We start from the raw sequence: 24,263 nt of genomic DNA on the forward strand, positions 1-24,263 counted from the left end.
TGACTCAATTTGCTGTGTGGTCTAGGAAATACTATTTTCACGATATTTTTAAATCTATATATCCAGACATTTATTTTTTTAATTAGCTCTACTTAGTATACGTATATATAATACATATTACATTATAGTTATTCAAGTTATTGAATTAAATATTCAGACTGTTCATTGAAAATCTACAATTAACAAATTTTAATTATTCTTTTATCAATAGTCCTATTAATAATTATCGTGTTTGAAAATTAAAATACGCTTGAGGAATTAGTATTTTATTTCGGTAGTGTACACCTATACTTATATTTTATAAGTTTTTATACTATGCAATATTATCTATGATTTAACATCCAAAGTATAAGTTATAATAGCATAGGAATTGATTGTTTTACTTGGTTAGTTAACTATATAGTTCATATGAACGACAAAGCGATTTTGTTGGATTAAAATAACTATTTACCAATAATTTTTTTAATCATATATTTTAAAAATAAATTTGATAGGTGACATATTGTGCAGAGTAAAAAACAAATACAGTATTTCAATTATAATTGATTTCACGATTGTAATATCATGCGTGTATTACACTATTATATTTTATTATTTGTTTGAAATTAACTTTTTAGAGTTTTGACATATTATGTTTGTAAACTTAACTGATAAATTACTTGCAAATATTCACCAAAAAATTACGAACTTTAATATCTAGTTAACTTTCTATAACATTTAGTCTATACTTTATAGATGATCCAATTAAACGATACTATACAGATTAGTAATTTTTTTCACACGTTAGTAAGTGAATGTCGTTATGCATAGAAAATTATTATTGTTTCTATTATGAATTACCGGTATAATAAGCCTTATTGGCTTGAAAGGTTTGTTGTAGTGGTCTGACGTTCGAAGGTTTTGCAAATCCCCATATTTGGATCTTTGTTTCTGTGAGCAGACAGACTTGATTACGGACTTTTATATTAGCGTTTTATTATAGTTAAGCTAATTTTTGATTTCAGTATAAGACAAAGTAGGTTAAGGCAAATGTGAATTTTTTTAAATTGTATTTATGTACATTGAAATATTTTTTATCGAGTGTTAGACTAAAGGTATAGTAAGCAGTTTGTTGAAAATTTAATTGAAATAGTGAGTTGATGATTGGGGGTGAAAATTGTGGATGTAAGCTGTCAGGTTAAGTTTGAAATTGTATCACGTTCTTGGAGTATGAATTTGCTGTTAATGAATAATTTTATTTACAAATTCGTATTTATCTATTTTCAGTTTGTGTAATATGTGAATTGTAAGTTGTTATATTAACTGAGTTTCCATATAAGTAATTTGAATGTATCGAAACATATAAGGAACCAAAAGATAACATCTATAGTAGTTTGGGTTTTCAAAAAATTGACATGAAACTTTCGAGTCTCTCTAGAGAAAATATTTAATAATATTGATATTGTCATCACGAAACTGAAATATAATACCAACGTTTTTATCATGAAAAAAGTGCCAATTCCTTCGTCCCTACAGAGGTGGTTAAAATATAATGTTAATATTATTATATTGTTATATTTTGTAACATTACTGACAATATTTAAGTTCCTAAGACCTTTATTATTTTTCATTAAAATCTCGTTTTAAAATTGTTTGTATCGTTGTATATTCCAATATAAGTTAAGTTCAAGACATGTCTTATAAATATACAAATAAATGTATTACGGTGTTTTATAAATATCTTTTAGTTATATATCATTGCCCAAAATGTACAACACTTTTTTTATTATTGTTATGGTCTTGGAGTGTTCTGTGTAACGTACATTATTGTACATACGTGAACTATTTAATAAAACGGCGTTTTGAGTATGCAATTTTAATGTTGTTCATTATTACGTTTTTATATAGTATAACTTGTAATATAATTAATAATAAAATATATTTTGTGGTTAGAAATAGGTATAGGGAAATAATTACAGCAATAAAATTGTAAAAATAAACATATATAACCGCAGTTGTAATTAATTAGTACTACAAAAAAACATGGTTCTAGAATTTTAATTCATTAAATAATATGTATAGCCTTTAAAAATAATTTTTAATATTTATATTATTTGAGATACTAGAAAAATAAAATATCCACGGTGAAATTTATATCTCAGCTTTGTGGTACATAATTTAAGGAAGATAGTGAGAATCTTCAGCTATGTTTCATTGATTATTGATATTATTATAGTATGATTTTATATAATTTAATAGATAGTAAAATATAACCCTATTAAAAGACGTGGAAATATTGCACTCTCATGCACGTGAATGAACGAAATTAAATTTTTTGTGATCATATCTATTTATTTTGTTATTAAAATATTTATAATTCAAAATTAATATTAGGTTTGGTTAAATTGTTTTATAGTTGTCTCCCGTTTTACATACTCATAATATATTGTCTATTTACGTTTGTGTTGAGTATAAATGCAACAATATTCAACAAATAACTTTTAGATTCAATTAGTAAGATCTTAAACGTGTAATTCATAGATGGTTGTGAGTTGTAACAGCCATTGAAAGCAATATTTGATATATAAGTTTAAAAAAAATAATGTGTAAAACAATTACAATTTAAATATATGAATATGAATATAAGACTATTTATTGAAATTCTTAAAATTTACAACCTTTATATATAAAATGAGGGACGTATTTTCGTGTATAAATACATTATAAATTTATAGAGCATAATAATAATTTTTAAAAACGAAAACATTATCCATATCTCTCCTCTAGCACAGCCATCGACTTTTGAGGAGATCCATCAATTTTAAAATTAAGCTTATGCTAATATTACTATATTGTATTGTCTATTGATGGAAATAAATTTATTATATTATTATATATTTATATTTATATTTGTGCTCTTTAGTACTTTATTCATTCTATCGTATCCATTTTAGTATTACTAATACATAATATATTTTTTTAAAACATTATTTATCAGGGGTAAAGAAATAATAGTGTTGTAATAAGTACTAAAATCGCGCACTGTATGAAAAGTTGAAAAATAATGTTTACCCTGTATTATAATATACTTGGAAACTATTACTTACATTATTATTGCGTATTTGCGCTTATATTTATACTTATAGCATACGACTCAAGCATACGTAATATAAAATACCTTTATGTAAGCTATCTTACCTATAATTAATGTTTCTGTAGGTAATGAGCGTCTAGGAGCGTACGGTGTATATATTATATATTGATTGATGTGGTTGAGCAGTGGAAATGACGGTATAGGCGGATGGTCGTGTCTTTTACAGTTTTCATATGGAGATCCAGATATGTATGTAGTACTTATGTGATTTGTATCATAAAAAGTGACGTTTGAGATTAGAGGGTTTTGATTGAAATGTTTTAATTTTTCGAAGCACTTGAGTTCGGATACCATCATACGGAGGAATAAATATTTATATTTATTTTTATTATCTCAAGTTTTTGAACAGTCATATTTTTGGTGTGGGTTATTTAAATTGTATTCGTTATTCGTAGATTAAAATTAAAATTAATTAAACGGAGATTAAGACAGGGTAAAATTATTAGCATAATTTAATTTGTCATAACTCATAGGCAATGCAGAGCAGGATTAGCTATAATTAAAAAATGTAACATATACTATGTAAAATCAAAGACTTAAAACGGATAAATCTTATTAAAAATATAGACAGTTTTCTACCAATTTTCATAACATTGTTGACTGCTGTCAATAGATTGAGCAAGATCCATATAATAGTGTCATAGGCTACTTTTAATTACTTATCTACTTATTAGTAATAAGTGATTACTTTTCATCATATAAACGTTGATCATACAGATATATAGTTGAATCACGAAAACTATCGTTTAAATTTAAATGTATAATGTATATTTCTGCTATTGGTTAGAAAAATTAAAAGAGTTACCTAATATATGATTGGACATAATTTCGACTTGAATGTTTTATGTTTGTTCAAAAATATACTCAATAATAACTGTGTTAAAAATCCGTTCAGTTGACATTTAATGGCATTTAAGAAGTGGCAAAATCCACATGAATTTAATTTAATGCCGAGCAGGATAAGCTATGAATATAGTTATATAAAATAAAATCGCAACGGACGATTATTATATGTAAGTAATATATACAAAGTGCGCGTGTATTATATATTATATTATTGGCAAAAAAATGCCAAACCCAACCGATATAATAATATAATATAATAACGTTATACGCGATCGGTTGATCTGTGCGTGCGCGACGGCGGAGGTGTACACACCACCATGATAATATTTGACGCACAGTGAAAGTAAAACCGTATCCACTGGCGGCGCGCTTATAGTCGGCGGCCCGGGCGCGTGTGTGCGTGCGGTCCGCGCGTGAGGGCACCCGTCAGTCGCGCGCCGGACAATCGTCATACACAATATATATCCACATGCACGCAAAAACACACACACGCACGTACACATCGCAAGTACACACACATACACACACACACTCATACACCAATAACACTGCACGCTCGCGAACAAACGCACACCGGCCACTTATCATCGATCCGCCGCCGCGTGTTATCGTGCGCCGATAACGTATATAGTGCTATATAAAATAATTTAACTGCGAATAAAATATTATTATAAACTATTATACCTAGGCAGAGTACTAACAATAAATAAAATAAAAATTCGGTTTTTGGAATTTTTTGAGTTTCGTTCGTTTTTCGTGATTGTTGTTCGATTCGCGCGTCGTCGTCGTTTTCCTCGGTCAGCGGGAATTTGAGTTTTTTCCGCCTGTATTCGGTTTTTAAAATAAAATAATTTTTTCGTATTCGTCGCCCGGGAAATAATCGGTTTGCTTTTTTTCGCGTGGTTTTTTTTTAACATGTATGCGTCAGGCGACGCATCCGCCTAGGACCCTCGGTGATCGCCACCAACAGTCCTTGCAACTCCATCACTACCATCACAAACACTACCGACGACGACGATGAACGCGATGACGTCGGCATTGCTGTTGACAGTCGCATGTTCGTTGCTGACTGTCGTTCCGGCCGCGTCTGGTTACAGGGCGGTTCGCACTTCCGGTCCGCTACCGGTGACCGTGCACGTACGATCCGGTGGTGTAGTTGCCGGCGGCTCGACTACCAATAGAACTTTAGCCGGCGGAGTCGTCTTTCCGGCGTCGGTGGCGTCGTTGCCGACGATGACAACCACAACGACCACCACGTCCACGTCCACCGCGGCTGTGGCGTCGGCTGCCAACGCTGCAGCGGCTGCTGCCGCCGGGTTTACATCGTTTTCAACCAGCAGTTCGGCTTCCAACCACACCGCCTCCCGGAATCAAACGAGATCCGAACGACTTAGAGCCAGGTGAGTCAGGCATGCTATTGTAATTATATAGTGTTTACTGTGCGACAGCCGTCTGTTAAGTGGCGGTTGGAGACTTTAACGCGCGCAAAACGCACCCTCTCAAAAGTATGTGTGATAAAAAAAAAATATTTAGGATAAGACTATAAGAGTCCTGAATTATTATACTATACGAAAATATTCCCGAGCATAGACTAAACGTCATTATTCTTGTGTTCTATAATATTGTTGTGCACTGTGGATAATATATATTATACCTACTCGTATATTGTTACTACATTGGCGTAGCGCATGTAATAGAGGCGTAAAAGTTACGATATTCGAATGATGTCTTCAGCTTCCTGTTTGAATACGTAGGTTCTCAGATTATAAATATATTATTGTTGAATTTAGATATTTTTTAAATAAACCACATAAAAATGAAGTTTTCTTCGATGTTCTTTTACACTATTCTCACAATTACCAAAGACATATTATTATACTATGCAGTTCATAAAATTAAAATAAAATCATTGTAGGTTATATTAAATGTTTAATGTAATATTGACGTTAGGTTTAAAGTAGGACCGTTTAACATATTATATTCATAAATCATAATTTGATAATTAACTAATAACTAATAAGTCGTTGATAAATACATAGATATATTTAAATTTCATTGGAAAGTATATATTATTATATCCATTTTTATAAATAACAAATAATAGGGATTTAGAATATAATGTTGTTTTTGTTATTTTATTATATACAATACAAAAAATGTCTATACATTTTTTAAATATTTTTTATTATTATGTTAAAAGTTATTTTTTTTTTTTTATTATCAAAACAAAATTCAAAAATAAATGAAAGTATATGATATTTTTTTGGATTTAAAATTTATCCTGTTTCGGAGTTTTATGTCTGACGCAGTGAATTTATTATTAATATCGAATCAATAAAGTTGAACTAACTAAGCCAATAAGCTTTTTAAAAATCAAAGTTTTTGTTGATATTTGACAACTTTATACTCTAAACTACAAGGTTTAGTTTAAATATTTATTGACTAATAACGTATAATGATGAAACGCCCTGTTTATAATTATATATATATATTACCTAAGTATATTCATTTTATTAATTATTTTTAAATTTTTTTTTTAGTGTCACTTGTGTTTTTGTTTTAAAACTAGTACACTACGTTATAATAAATATTAAAATATTATTTACATGTTCTGACGATATATATATTTAAACCATAAAAAGAAATATTACACGAGTAAATATTAACGTTAAATACATTACTCGTTTTTTCATTTTTAAAAGAATACTATAGTAATTATTAGTGTGTATATAATGGTAACATAATGTAGAATTTATATTACCGGCCGGAGTGTATAGTCGTACATAAGGCGTTAATATAACATAATACGTTCATGGATATAAGAACCGAAAATCGATCTAACCTTTTAAACATAATACACATTTGTCTATAATCACAATGGTGTAGTGGCGTAATCCCTTAATTCAACTGGTTTCCGAAAACAGATATTTATGTGGCACGCGGTAATTGTGTATTATACTATTAAGTGACGTATTAATATAATAGCCGATCCATTCTATAGAATATTTTAATGAATCGTGCAAAGCCATATGGTCGCAGGTTTCATCGTTTCGTTGGGTAACGAGCCAGCGGTCATTTTAGAACCTTCAAGCAAAAGACGTAGGACATTCGTCGTCGGCGCAAAACCCATGATTTTTTTATTTATTTCACTAGAATTGCCTAGGGATTTGTTTTTTTAAACGTCCGATTAGTCTAAACACTATTTCACTGTAGGTTTAATAATTGTCTGGACCCAATAATCTGTAATAATAGTTCTGTAAATAACTTTTAAAGACGATTTTTGTTTGTTTGTTATTTTAGCGCAATGTGTAAGTATCAATAGATTAGGTATTTGGAATTTTAAAATTTGGATTTTAAGTAATACAATCATATATGACTAGAATATAAATCAGAGTAAAAATATTATTTAAATAAACTATTCGAATCCGTGTATTTACAATACAATATATATACAAATACGCACGTGAATTTAAGTATCATAATCACCTATATACCAACATAATATGTACATATATATTGTTTAATTTGTTATGAAATGATGGTAACCGCATGGTTATGTAGAAGCTATTAACAATTTGTCAAACCCAACGAATACGTTTATGATTTCGAAAATCTGTTTCAAAAACACTTTTAAAAATTAAATATATTTAACCTTTCACTATTAGCTTGTTGATCATTGTTCCCTTCTAGTTTTAAATGCCACCTGTGTTAATTAAAGTACGCCCACCGGGCACGAATCATTTCCTTAATTATCTAACGTCAACTGAACTTTTAAATCAACAGTTTGGCTCTCTTTTGTTATTCACATGGATGTATGAAAAATCATTATTGGCTCTATAAGAAATCCATTTATAGAGTTGTTAGGTATATTTATGAAGGTTTTGTTTGATGAATTGTAGATATTTTCACAAATGTTATTTTTTTTTTTAAATATAATTCATAATATCCCGAGAAAATATTTTTAATTTTAGATTTTAACTATTTACTGTGACTTATGCCCAGAGAAGAAATGTTTGCTGTATTATTCTATTATTTCTCTTTTACTATAGTAGCAAGTACACATACAATTATTTCCGTATATGGAATGTAAAAAACGAACACCATGCTCTTTGATTCTAAGTGTGATATAATACACGATATATAACCAGTTATAGGTAACCAATAATAGTAATTAATAAATAGACATTATTAAATTATTTTAATTATTTGAACTATTAAACATATTTACCTATTTATATAGGCTGAAATCATTATCAAACTAAATATATTGTATTAAAAATTTTATGTGTGGCCAACACGCAATACAATAAAATATTAATTTTCTCAAGTTCTAAAAAATATGAAATATGCATATTTAATATAAATTATAATATATAATAACAAAAAAAATTTTTAATGATACAAATTTAATAAATTACGTCTCGTTTTGATACCTCAGCTGCTGGGTCATTAGTCATTTTTCCAAAATTTTTTTTTTAAATGTATCTAACCTCTCTCTACGACCAGTTTAACCGGTTGCCGTGTATTATATGGTGAATGAGAAAATGGTAAAACAAGATGATACACATGTAATACGTACATTTTAATTTTATTTTTATTACATTAGCCCGATTGTTGGTGAAAGCCAAGTGATAAATTAGAAAATTGTATTAACCAAATGCCGATTTCTAGATTAACTGGGCCTCCTCAAATATTAATTTAGTAATAAATAAAAACAAATGGATATCTTGTATCCTACACAAATTTTTACATTTGCTGAATTATTTATTGAACCTAAATATTTCTTTCGACTCTCCCCTTTAAACGGAGTGTCGACTAACTTTTATTTATTGGTTTTTATATAATGAATTAAAAACTTTGAAAATCGTATCATTTATTGTAACTATAGTGTATAGGTGTAAAATTTCGTAGCAAATTTAAAACTAGCAAATTTTACTTTCTATGTAGAGCATATACAAGAGTACCTATTATAGATTATAATTATTAAATCGGGCAAATTAATTACGGGTTAGGTTACGTTTTTCGACCGGAATCTCGTTGGAATTCCGACCATTTGTTGCGGCGCTCGGTGCGTGCGTGTTGTGCAAGAGCAGACTATAGGTACCCGTATTACTATTTAAGAGCGCGGTTCTAAAACAAAGTAGCGAGCCAGCGTAAAGTCCCGACAGCGATACATACTATACTGTTTTAATATTATATATTGAATAAAAAATATTATGGGGAAACCGGAAAAATGTATGTGACTGTTTATAAACGGTTATGACATCGTGAAATTAATACGATATCATATTATTATGTATATCGCAGTTCATCATGATACAAATATAATAATAATACGATGTAGGTATACCGGTAGACGATGACGACGACGGGGTACCTGATATTGACGATCGAAGAGTGCGCGGTGGCGGGAATCGTAACATTCGTAACGCGACGGCGGCGGCGTCGGCATTGCTGTTGGCGTCTACCTGTCTGTCCAGTTTTTGCAAAACACATGCTCTTCGACGGTACATATAACGCGCTACGCGCACACCGTTGGCACGGGTTCAACCGGGTCATCGGAGAACCGTGTTTTACGTCGGGTCGTTATTAAAACATAATAAATCACAACGGCGGCTTGAATCCACGCGCGACAGAGACGAAGCTGTATTATAATATTATATAATATTATAAATATAAATTATATTGAATGCGCTCGCGGTGTGCCCCCCATATACCGGCTAATAGTATATAATAGTATTATGGCGTACGAAATACGTAAAATACGTTCCATTCCGGCCCTTTCGCCTTGATCCATATTGCTACGCGTTGCGCACGCTAAGTCTTTAATCGCAACCTGACTGTGTTTGTACATTTATAATAACATTATACACTGCAGGAGTATGAGTATTATTAGTACTGGGTTGTAACGACGATAATATAGAGTAACATAATATGTTGTATAAATAACGATAATATATGTATGTACGAACATCGAATACTGGCGTGTGTACCGGGCAGCGCGCGTCTAGTTTTAATCGACTTTGATATTGTAATATTTCTCGGTGTAGTTGTTTGACAAGTCACCTCGGCGATCAAAAGAGAGACCCGATGGCGCGCTCGGGAAGAGTGCCGATTAATAGCGCACACGCGGTAATAGATATTATTATCATTATAGATATACCGACTGGCTTACATAATGTAATATCGTTCACACCGTAAGGCTGTGCGTATACCTTTATCGGGTAATATATTTATATTTTATACATATTATATAGATTTAGGTTTCGAAGTGTGTGGCATACATATATATATATATTTATTTATTATCGAAGTGTGTAACGGACTGTTGAATGCGTAACATGTTTATAATATAATATCATTATTATACGAGTATTCATAATAATATGTATAATATTATTATTACATTATGGTACGATTGATATGTAGAATTGTGCGATCAGAATTTTTTTTTTTATCTTGTAATGGTTTATAATAATTTATTGACAGATTCAGCTGCAAAACGACTAGAAATCGTATGAGGTATTAAAATAATTTTGAAGAGGAAATTATTGATGTCACTAAGTAAAAACATTATCCATTGAATAACGTATATTATAGAAATATAATTAGTGTCTAAACGGTATACCTGTCGCTCTGACAGATTGACGAAAAATTATTTGAAAAATATTATATATAATATGCTTAATGCTTATTGCTTACTATATTATGTACATTATTATTATATTTTGGTTTAATTTTGCAACAGAAATAAGATACATTCAGATACATCCTATATATTATGATATTTTACATTGATATAATAGCTACGTGTATATTTCCTAATTTCGCAGTTGTTTTAATTTTATTTTATGCGATAATGCCAATATATATTTTTAAAGTTACATTTTGTTTAGGTAAGAAAAATAATATGTATGATTGGACATTGCAATTTCTCGAATGATTGAAAAGGTTATAGTTATATAATATAGCTATCAAAACTAGATTTAGGTTCAATTATCAAAACGTATTTATTTACATCAATGACCCAGATCTAATAACTATAACTACCTACCTATAAAAAAAAAATAGTTTACATTACAACTTCTTATAATCAATCATTGGGGAAGTAAAATTATTTGTCGAGGACGATAAAAAGAGGAGAACCTTGGATTTTCGATAAAAAAATAAAACAAAATTACAACGACATTACAGGTAACTGTTATTAGTTCTTATAGAAAATATACACAGTATCGTGTATACATCTATTGCAATAATTGATTGACAAAATGTATTTCCAATTAAATAATATTAATTTTAGTAGGTATATAGTTGACAGTTGTGTATAATTGTTGATTATTATCTTAAAAATAACATTTTAAATAGACCTTAAAATAACCTTACATAATTTGGTACTTAAAGTTTTGTAACTACACTTTTATGAATTGGATATAAAAAAAAAATCTTATATCTAAATTTAAAAATATATTACATTTAACGAATGAATAAAAAAAAACCACAAGGGCTCAAAAGTATTTTTAAATTTCAAATCAATTGATATTGTAATTTTGTTTTACTCATATTGTGAACTTTTTTATTTGCTTTTATAGGTAAATGATTACGTACGATATTCTTCGAAACTGACGTGTTAGCCACTAATCATAGATGAGTTATGGGGGCGTTGCCACTTTTTTCGTTATGACACTCCTCGCACTTGTATCCTGCGACCTATTTGTCTTTTATCTGCAAATACGTTACTTATTCTGTCGGGTCAGTTATACTTGAATAATTTTAAATACGAACCAATCTATGGGAGGGAGAGAATGGGAAATAAAAATCATACCATTATGCGTCAGACACCCATTAGGTAATATTGTCCTATGTAGTCTGCAGCAGTAGTAATCAGATCTCAATCGTGAGTTTTTAAAGTACAATTAATCAAACTGAAATTTTTTTTCAGTAGAAGGGGTGGACGGTTGCTTTGTGTGTACACAACTGAATGTCGTTACCCATTAATACCTAATGGTGTGCAATACTCGCAGTTCTAGAAATGATAGAAGTGTTAGAAGAAAATAATATATAGTATTATATTATCTTCCTGTTCCTCGTCTTAATGACCTCACACATTATAATGACCGATATATTGAATTTAGCATACATCATCATGCAATACACATAATACTGAGCTATTATTATTTACGACAAACAAACACAATAAACATTAAGCCTGCACAATAACTGATAACAGTAAAATGGAAAGTACATTTATCTATGTTAAAAAAAATAAAAAAATATATCAAATCAAACGATAATTTTTATTCCACGAAGTTCCGTCACCGGTTCAAGTTAAAAATTAATCAATTCAACAAATTAATTAAAATTTTTATAGACAAAATTATTTCGTAGCGTTCATCTAAAGAGTAAGGTTTTAGAAGTTAGGCATAAAATAAAACCATGTTAAAATAAAAATATATTTTATATTATTATATGAACACACAGGACTAGATAATAATATATTAATCATAATTATATCATTATAATTCTGTGTACCTTTGTGTCTTTTAGTTTTTAAATAATTTATTATTTTATACCTACTATACGTTTGTAAATTAGTGATACTTTTATGTTTTTGTAACGACCAAGTATACATTAAATGTTAGTATATTTACTTTTTGGTTAGATAATTTAACAATAAACCATCGTAAAGTTTATTACAGCAAATGGTCGCTTTCTATATAATAGTATCCTGTATCCAAATAAAGTATATGATATTATATTGTACTCGTAAAATGCACTATTATAATATTGCGGGGACAGTATAAATGAAAAAATAGAGAGTGTCAATGTACGTGACCGAAGTATGAAATGGTTATATTAGGACGGTCACTGGGAAAAAAAGTATATATATATATATATATATATACACACACACACACATTCATATGTCATGTTTTGCATAGAATAACAATGCGAGAAGATGCACACAAATACTAAGGACGGACGAGATGAGTAAATAGTAATAATAATAATAAAAAAAAAACTCGTTTGAATAATATTACACGATAGGATATTGTATTCGAATATTATACCAAGGTCAACAAAACAGAAAGGTGACGTGCTAATATGGTCACTGCCGCGGAGACAAATCATATTATTCTAAACGTACGGCCGTTGATATTGACTAATGTGTTTAGGTTGTGATATTTACTTTTGGCTGAGTAAATTGTAAACTGTGCATATATCGTAATGTGAAGTTAGAGCTAACGTCATACACGAAAACACGACGACGAAAATTCGTCGTATAAATCACTGTGATACAGGCACATTAATATTATGATAATGTTATCGTCGTGACGCAATGAACCTTCTTTAAAACAGGGGGAATGAAAAAAATACGAAAACAATTATAACTTTTCCACTGTCCATTGCTGTAATGCTTGCGCCCGCGAAACTGTAAATTATTATTAACCTCGTTCAGCGGTAATAATGAGATTATTACGACGGGATCAGTGTTTCGCAATGATTTCGTGACGTGCTCGTTGTGTCCGACAGTAGAAATGTATTTTAATGATTTATATTATATTCGTTTTATGAATTATCGCTTGTTATACCTATTAAACAATGAAAATCAGCGAAAATAAAAATAATAATAACAAATCATAATATTATTGGCCTGTATGGCTATGTATAAAGCTATGGTGGGTCGTACAATACCTATAATATTAGGTATATCCAATATACAGTATATTTATGTCCACCGATAATAACAATACAATCTATAGCCAAACACTTTCTAGGATAACTGATAAATATCTATCGGACACGACCGTTTGTAGGTGAGTAGGTGACCGACAATTATTGTTATTATAAACCGAAGTCAGCTATTTTTTTTTTTTTTAATGTTATAATGTGTCTATAACCTATAATATAGTTATAATAATAAATTACATTCTACAACCGTTAGGTCCACAGGTCCACGAAGGTTGGAAATTTTATAAAAATATCAAAGCAAATATTTTACGGAAGTAAACATTTTTGTGAAAAAAAGCTAATTCATGATTGATAAAAAAATTATAAAATTATTAAGGCAAAAAAATAAATATATTTTTATGACGTATGTTTGTATATTATACTGTTGAAACAATATTATAATAATTTAACAGCCTTTTAAAATTAAAATTAAATTAACAAGCTGTAATAAAAATCTGCTATTTTGTTTTTTAATTTTAATACTATGTTGAATAATGCTGAATATGTTATAAATTTTAAGAAACTTTTTCGTAATTTACGATGGTAGTAATGATGATGGTTCAATTTGTTTTTAATATTGAATACTTATTTTAAATCATGGCAAAATGTGTGTGACGTAATATTTTATTTAAATTTTGTGCAAGATAATACTATTTCAGATGAAGGTTTTTTAATCAGCTTTTAAATTTTAAAGGCTCAGCGTTCTTAGATTCCGTTTATTTTGAAGATAATATACAATATTAACGGGATTCCGAGTTTATCATTAGTCGATTGATTACATTATAGATTATACACTTATTTTTATACGAACATTATTTTTGATTAGATGTAAGTATATTTGTATGTGTTTTTGCTATTACCATTTACATTTTACACCATTAATATTTTGAATAATATATTTAAACATTGAAGGAATCTTTGTACAATACAGTATACACACGTCATGCGCGTCATATAGCTTTAAGGATATTAGAACCATGTGGAAAAGTTAATGTAAATGCTTAGAATTTGCATCGAATTTTTTAAGTAAGGAAAAAATACGTTTATTATATGGTGTCGTGGTTACACGAGTAATACACCGATAAAATTGGAATATATTTATTATTAAAATAATTATTCACTTTGTAATAACTAATAATCTTATAAAAGTTTTACATAGGTATTGCTTTATATGAGTGAGTGTCTTAATTTATTCATACAGTTCTCATACACGTTGTAATATCTACACAGGAGATACATTTAATATAAATTAGTTGCTAATGAAATAAATGATAGATTATGTTTATTGTAATTTTCATATTTTTCAAATTTATTTAATGTAATGTATACGCGGAGTATCTAATTATTCCACCATGTTTTCAACCAAGAGTTATGATAAAAACATAGTAATACGAACAAACGTGTAAAATATCATCACTGACATTGCAGCTTATCGCATAAACAAATCAATATGGGTCATACACGTATGATTAATTATACCAGTTGTATCTCATTATTATAGTTTTATTTTTTTTTCTCTTCAATAATAGTATATTATAACGATTATGTAGTTAACAAATTGGTGGTTAAAATAAATTCTCACCTGGCAGATAGAAATTACGCAGTGTGAAAAATTAGTTTTCTCGTATTTATAACACCTCGCACTAGTTGTGACCTCACGGTGAAATGGGCGTATACACAGCCGCAATGTCACTGTTCGAGATTTCCTTACGGTTACGATAAGACTAAACAGTTTTAATTCAAAGGTGCCGCAATGCGATGCAATAACAATAATAATAATTATTATTTTAATCGATGCGATACGACCTGCCGCCGGTGATTCGCGGCGCGCGTATACTAGCTATACTCTGTACACATGATTAATATATACATATATGTACAGTGGTGTTGTTGATAATAAATTAATAACAATAATAAAATCGGTAGTTTATAGCCTTTTAGACGCATTCAGCTGCATTAGCCGTCCGTAGCCGTTGGTAGTCGAACAAATACCATCCGTGTCATATTAGCGTACCTATGCATATGGGCATAGTTGGATAACACCTATATAATACAGTGTGATTTACATTTTAAAGGTAATACTTACGAAATGCATATTTAATATTTGTTTTTAACGGCGATTGAGTAATGCCACCACCAATCCTTATGTTTGTCATTGCTTATTGCTTATCGACCACAAGTCATGACCTGTTATTTTTTGGCAGTTATTAACAAATCTTAGACATTGATATTGCTCACGCCGTATTTTATCATATTAAGGTACGGTTTTCTTGCAGCGTCCAGACGTGGCGTCTAGCTTCCACTGCCGGTCTGGACATAGTAAGCGTCTAGACGCAGCGTCATGAAAAGCTGTGCTGTTCCACTCTTTGACGCTGCAGAGAAACAGTACCTTTACGCTACTAATTTCTGTGAATGGTACTATGCATTTTATTACGATTTTCAAATGTTTAGTCCTTTTAATGTACGCATTCGCACTAAAAATTCCTTTTTTTTTATAGCAGCAGGTCAAGATTCGGATTGACCGATTTTTTAAAGTCGTTTTGAATTTTTAACCAAGTCTCTACAATTAATATTAATATTTTAATTTGAATTATATACATTTTCATGCGATTTCACAAATTTTTTCTACACGCTCCATGTTATAATAAATTTGTGTACAGCGTGCAAAAGTTAATGGGAGACGATCATCGTTGGACGATAATATACAATTTATATAATAGGAATATATTTATGAATTGGTATGTATACTTACATATCTGCAAATGTTGTGGCGTTATGTTACGTAACATGGTCTTAAAAATTCGTAACACTATTTTTACTATAATATAATATAGTATATACTATATTATTATACACTAAACAACATTAAAAAGATCGACGCGGGTCGAGATAAAGTTATTACGATATGCACATAGGTAGGTACCGACAAGTAGGTATATTATAATATGTGTAGCGTTGCGCGTGCCGATTCCATCATACACGTAAACTCATGATTTATGCACTCACAAGAAGGGATAGTTTATATAATATACCGGGTGATCTATTTAACGAAGTATATTCATTATTTATAAAACTATTAACGTTTTTGAAAATATTTTTTATATAAGTAAAACACGTATTTTTTATTGTAACAATTTTTATTTTTTCTTAACTACATGCATTTTTGATTCCTCGTTTATGTTGGCCTATTACTCTGTTCATCTAACCTATACCTAACTAATTAGCTACTTGTTCAAAATTTGTTTTTAATATATTGAAATACTCCGAATAACATTCTACCATGACGATATTATATGAAATTTAAAATATCTGTTGTCATTCAAGAGTAAATAATAACGATAAAAATAGTAAAAATATAATTAAAAAAAAAAAAAATGGTGTTTTCTAACGATTTAAAATTATGTAAAACAAACATTTTTAATAACGTTAGTGTTTTCTAAATCAGCGAGTGTTTTACATCAAATGGATCACTCCGTATATATGTGCGTATGTGTATGTATTTATTATACTTTTATGATTTACGATCGATCGCGTTTCGTGAAATCCTGCACCTGCATCGATTGAATTGGCGTGGCGCGTGTTCCCGGCAGGGTTGTTCCGCCTCTTTTGCGCCAGGCTTTATAGTCGTACACGATTGTCGTGCAACGCGGCGCGCGCGTGGTAACCGCTCGCGTTTTATTGTTACATATTATCATTATTATTTCGTTTTTCAAATACAATCGATCGGTTAATAACAATGATAATTATTATTATTATACTGTTATTATCTGTACCGCCGTCGCAACCGTGTCAAGCGTCAGCAACGACGATCAGAAACTCGTAATAATTATAATAATTATTAATAGTATGATATCGCATAACGACCGCCGGTGTTGCTGTAATATATCTGTACAATATCATAATATTATATTGGCTGCGGTGGTGTTCACTTTGCCGGGTCCCGCGTAGAAAGGTTCGCCGCGGCGACATGCTTGCACGCTGACGACGGCGACGATGGCGATAACGCCAAGGACGAGCGTAAAAAAATAAGAAAAATGAAATCCACTTTTCGTCCTTGCGCCGCCCGAACACCCAGCTCCGTGAATATCGCCCACCCATCTAAGTATACATGTGCGATGTACGACCTGATCAGGATTTAACCGAAGGCGTGTGTAGACGGTCATCAGGGTTTGCGATAGTGTTATTATGACCACATACAGGATGATTGTCAAGCATATCTACCCTCATGTTTTTTTTATTCACAAATTTATTAAAATTTAGATTTTTTTGACTATATTTTTAAATACTTAGATTTATTTTAATTTTTAAGTAGGAGTGTTCATGGCTATTCGCCAGCTTCTATTTTTTAAATAAGAATTGCCCTTTTTTCATTGTTAAGCAGATATAACTTTTTTTAAATTTGTGTTACTTAATGTTGTGCACTTCGGATCATATATCTGAGTAATGAATAAGTTTGTAAAATATATGGGTCACGGTGGTAATCTGTTTAGAAATTATAGGTAGTTATTATTAATACTAATTTTTTAAAATTGTAAATACCTATTGTCTGAATTTAATTAGTACTAGATTAAATAGATATTATATGTATTGTATACATTGTTGTATAATAATATTTTTTTTAGGACTAAGTGTTATCCTTAATATATACATTTTAATAACTTAGAGATTACTCGTTTGAATTATATTTTAGTCAATTAAACAATTAAAATAATAATATTTTGTTTAATAATATATAATACCAATGGTCGGTTTTCATTCGAAAGAAGAAGTTTGTATCTATAATTACCACAATGACATAATAGGAACTACTTAAATGGCATAGAAGTCTATATGTTAGAGTAGTGCAAGATAAATCACCCTGTATAAACTTACTTGTGTAAGTAGTATAATATACCTATCATTGAGCATATTATATTATTACGTTCCATTATGAAGCGGCATGCGTGCTAAAGATTAATCGACCAGTTCATAAGTGATTATAATCATATTATAAAAATATTTGTATTATTGCGTATGTGTGCACCACTAAAATGTCCAAGGGGCGAGCAGATTGCAGCGGTAAGATTTTTATCATGATAGAGGAAACTGCTAGAACGAAGTTGTTGCATTTTCGTTTGGTATTCGCATGTGGAAACCCACGCCTAGATTTATGTATTTTAATAACAGATTATTGTTATCGTTACACTGTATCTGCACAGTGCAAGTGTGATAATGATATTAAAATGTGCATTTCAGTCGGTGTACTCGATGCAAATTTGTCGCAAATGTATTATAATATTATACATATTATTCTATTTCTATATATTTTAATAGTAAATATTCAGCATATTTATTATGTATAACATAACTCCGAGAAAATTATTCAGTTTGATTGTATACTATTATAGTATTGTATTGGTAAATTAAATATACTTATTTCCATATTATTTTTAGTGGGTTCATTTTTTTGCAACAGGAAATTTATAAATACTAAACTTTTAAGGCTATTGTAAAAATATAAAAGACAAATTAAAAATCAAAACCTTTAATAAAATATTAGTATAGGTTATCCACATATTTTATTTTTAAATGATATAGAACAAGTGGGGTTTATTATTTCGTTGTAATGTAAGAATTCTTTAGAAAAATAATTTAAATTAATATTATTAATTTATCATTTTTTAATATTTCCAATCATGATGTAACACACAACGTAATTATTAATGACTTTTATGAACTTTTACTTAAAATTTTAGAAGGTAAACAGCAACAGTGATCCTACATGTAAATTTACTTTTCAAATACTATTGCATTTCTCAAAAACTAGTTTTGTAGATTCATATCAATAATTCATTACTTTATAGTGGTGTTTACTGACGTTTGGATTTTAAATTTATAACTTTATTTTGATTTACCTATACTACCTATCTATACTTTTTTACTTGTATAAAATATTTACTGTTTTTGATATTTCTATTTTATACTCTGCTATTGTGTAAGCATTGTTTACAAATAAAATTATTTAAAATAAATCACTTAAATAGGTATTAAACAAAATAATAATATACACTTTTAAGTTATAGTGTTTATATTAAATATTTATTATTAGTTTTTTATAATCAGAATAATATTTTGATTTCCTCATTCTATTTGGATTTACCTATTCATTTCGTGTTTATCAGTAATCAGTCCAAGTATAGTGAAAAGTCTGTATATGTAAATGGTTATATTAATATATTATAAGAACTATGTTTTGTGCGTCTATAGATTTCAATGTTACTTTTCGGCACTCGTCAAATAAACATTATATAATTATTGTGATTTGTGGATAATCGTTGTGGACGATCGGTTAATTCCTAACACGAATTACGACATTTTGGCAACAGCATAATATGGTGGTAGCCTGCGGGCTGGATATTGTTCCATAGTAATTGCCATCATATTGCATTAGCGTATGGTTATCGAGTTTTTTATTTTAATAAAATGTTATCGATTTTCAAGGATAACCCTATGGAAAATGTAGATCAATTTTTAAACGAAAAAAACGTTATCGGACAAAATGTACCGTACGGCATTGTTGCGAAGTTTTCAGGTCAATAAACCCATGCATTTTTTTTATCACCTGGATTATTATATGGACCATACAATCATTCAAAACGAGATAACTTGGCCTTGTGCTGGATTGACAGCTTGCCGCCTTACGATAATTATCGTGTCCGCACATTGTCGAAAGTGTATTAACATTTAACAAACACACACACAGACACACACGAACCTATGTGTGTACGGTGAAGATTATTTTATTCACATTATTAGACATTCATAATATGTATAAGCCGGGCGCGTACGGTGTGGGCTTATTTGCTTCTTCTTTGGGTCCACGCGTGGCTGAGGTGTGAAACTTCTAGAACTCCTCTTCTCCGTCACAATGAAGTGCTGTCATCCGAATTTCTCGGACGTCACAAGCACACTGCCGAATTTAATAACAATATACGACGTGTTGACATGATGATATTTATTTGACGAGTTAAATAGCTTACACAGATCTCTTCGTCTGGTAGGAGTGTATACGTATATAATGTCGTGGTAATAGTGATTATAGGAAAGATGCACATTGCACATGTATATAAATATTATAGCTATACGTATATAATATGGGAACGGAGTTATTCGTATTGTCATATTTTTGAATGAACCAAAAATATGTTGTCAATACATTTTTTACAAATAAATTTTACATATTTTTCACCGGAGTAAATTAATAATGATTGAATGATAGGTGTATAATTAGTTTTTTTTTAAATAATATATTAATATGTTTAATATTTTGACAAATATATTATGATAGAGACTTATATTGTGCATAATTTATAATCCATAATTATAATTATACATAATTTATATGTAAACCAATATGATAACCGTTATATTATTTTGTTTCTATTATAACAACGAGACGTTGTGAGATACCATTTATACGAACTTTTACTTATGAGTTATTACAATACATGATATTGACCTCTCTTCGTTCAGTCATCATCGTTAATGTCGTTTTGCGTTGTTGACAATCGCACGTGGAGGCGTTATACAGCGAATAATATTGTCAAATTTCCTGGTATACTATTGAATAATTTATGAGACCCGCCTACCAAAGTATTGCAAAGCGACTTAAGGATAATTAAAACAACCCTGAGTTTCTTGTATTGAATTTTCATTCACACATTTTAATATTCCCATCCGGAGCATACCTATTTATCTACAATTAATGCAAAAAAAAAAAAAAGATGTTGGATCTGCGGGTCCATAACTTACTGATCTGCATACTCATTAAAGTAGTATTTCATACTATTGCAAACACTGAATGTTTGTAAATCTCATGTATCAAGCGTTGTCAATGCTACATAGTTACCTTTTTTTTTTTTAGCTATAATACTACAATATATAGTGATGAACTTCGCGAAGACTTAAACGATCGTTACGTTATTATCAATAATTATTATGTTAAGTTATTCGATCAAAAAAGTTCCTTACGTTGAATGCTGTCCAAGAGTGTTAAAATTTTATTCTTGTTGTATTTTAAAACGTTTGTAATATTTACTGTTACTAATTGTCATAAATTATTATTTTTTAATATTTATATTATATTAGGGATTAGCTATGTCACAAGATTAGTACCTTCGCCGTTCCCTTTAAAACCCACCACTAGATCATCGCAAGATGATTGACGAGTAAGATAAAAATAAAACTTGTTTTAACTAAGGGAAATATGTTTGATTTGTAATTAAGTGGTATACAATAATAATATTGTAGGTCAGTAATTAAAAGTTCACTAAATCAATTGTACGACATTAATAGTATGACATATCGGTTATCTAAGGGTTAATGGGAATTTATTTATATCTGTGCGTTATTAGATTAGAAGTGATAAATAATTATATAGCAATTTATCTAATGTTACTTGTTAGATGGGATATACGACCGAGTACCTATATATTATTTTGAAACCGGTCCAGATCAATGATCATAACACCTTGTACCTTTTACTTTGCAAAGACAGTATTAGATCACAATATATTAATTGCAATAAAAATGCAGCATTAAAAATATTTAATTATATATTACGTACCTATATACATATGGGTTATTTTCTTGTTAAGTCGTATATATGAGTGCATTGCATTTAATATAGAGCTTTTAGAGGTCAACGTGGAACCATTCATTAGTAATAATATTATGTATAGATGTATATTGTTGTATTATTTTTCATTACAAATATCTCAAGTCATGTTGAAGAAAAAATTTGTTTTCATGTACAATTTCAAGTTCTTATGAAAGTACACTGGGTGGCCTTAATATGGATGCATAGTATGAATTATTATAGTAAACATTTTTGGACTACACAAAAGTACAAAACGTTGATTAAAATAAGATATGACGAGAATACACTGTGGATGGCCACAAGTCCCAACTCTAAATTTAATTTGCTTATGAAATAGATCGTATAGTTCACAAATATAATATTAAAGCGTTTATAGCATAATAATAATATATAACCTACATAAATGAAAATATACGTTAAAATGATTGAAGTCTAAATTAGAACTATTTGGGGTAATTTTCAAGGCTCTATTTCACGTAAACCTTAGAGGTATACATACTGGTATACTTATGGTAATTACTAAGATTTTAATAAATATGTTAGATTGTTAATATAAAAATACAAAACATACCTATGTCGTAAGGCATAAAAAAAATATGAAATATCATTCAAATGGAACGATACGGTAAAGTTTCATAACTATTACCTATTATTAATTGTACTACAATCCATTATGTAGATGACGTGAAACAACGAAAAAAATACTTCAATCCACTTATTAGTAACTATCACTTCTATAAGCTAGGTTTAAATTTCCTTAAGAATGTTTCTGTGCCAAATTATAATTTGTTGAGAATCGTAATTTGTACGAAATAAAAATACGTGTGGCTATTGTTTCGAAATTCTCCACCAGCTGTCCAAAAATGTGAGAATATTAACACGATTTCGTGTGGTATATTGTTCGGTCGGAGGTTGAAACAAAATAAATTACAACGGAACGAGTATCGTTTGTGGACAGTTTATTAGTTAAAATATACAGGACCCGAGAAAATACTAATACGATATTAATTACGCGCGGTCTGTAGTTTTTCTAGTAAATCGACTGGAATGGACACGAAACGAGAACATACCGTTTTACTTGAGCGATTTTGCTCGCGATCCACAATCTATTTTATAATATATATATATTATAGTGCGTGCGACACAAAATAAAAAAGACGAATGTTGTCATTGATATACACACCTAGGGGGCTGACACATTTGAAATTAAATCTATGTGTAATTATAATGACACAATTGTATATAAGCTAGCTAGGCGTCTGTAAAAGGAAATTGACCATTGTCCAATACATAATTTATCTTCCACTTTCTATCTGCGCATTTCGGATCGAAGGGTTGCGTAATCGTGGGTCCTTTATTATACGCATACGCGTATAATACATGTATAATATACACATATAGGTATGCAACAGTCCGAGCGGTTGTGCACACACTCCACACTACTTTACACACACACACACACACACACACACATAAATAATATATAATATGCACACTAGCTGAGCACCCGTCCGCCCGCCCGCCAGAGTGCACCGACCGCGGCGCTAAAAGGACATTGCATGTCCTTTGGTTTTTTTTCTATTCCTAGGCGATCCCGCGTGTGCGGTGTATATATACGCGCTTAAAATGTGCCGCGAATATGTAAATTAGTCGGCTGCGATCACGAATTTGAATTATCAGCGTTCAAGTGCACTAGAAAATTATATAAATCATTTCGACATTCGCGTATAATAATATGTAGGTACTATTACTATAATACTACTATTACTGCTATACGGTGTATATTATATATATATATACCACGCTGCCGCAACGAATGATACTCAGCCCCACTCGTCCTCTCATGCACGCGACGCGAGCGGAGCGGCACGTTTATATGTGCGATGTCTCTATTGCCGACACAGCGGACTTCTGAAG

At 30.0% G+C, this 24,263-nt stretch overlaps 1 protein-coding gene across 1 annotated transcript in view; it reads left to right on the forward strand.

The window, feature by feature from the left end:
- Window positions 1–4,376: 4,376 nt before the first annotated feature.
- LOC132929403 (uncharacterized) overlaps window positions 4,377–24,263 on the forward strand; it is an 83,644-nt gene continuing 63,757 nt past the window's right edge. The window contains 1 exon segment of the mRNA XM_060994737.1: window positions 4,377–5,379. Coding sequence (XP_060850720.1) covers window positions 4,997–5,379 — 383 coding nt within the window. The 5' untranslated portion in view covers window positions 4,377–4,996.

The sequence above is a fragment of the Rhopalosiphum padi genome, chromosome 4 (genome assembly GCF_020882245.1).
Source record: "Rhopalosiphum padi isolate XX-2018 chromosome 4, ASM2088224v1, whole genome shotgun sequence".
Lineage (NCBI taxonomy): Eukaryota > Metazoa > Arthropoda > Insecta > Hemiptera > Aphididae > Rhopalosiphum > Rhopalosiphum padi.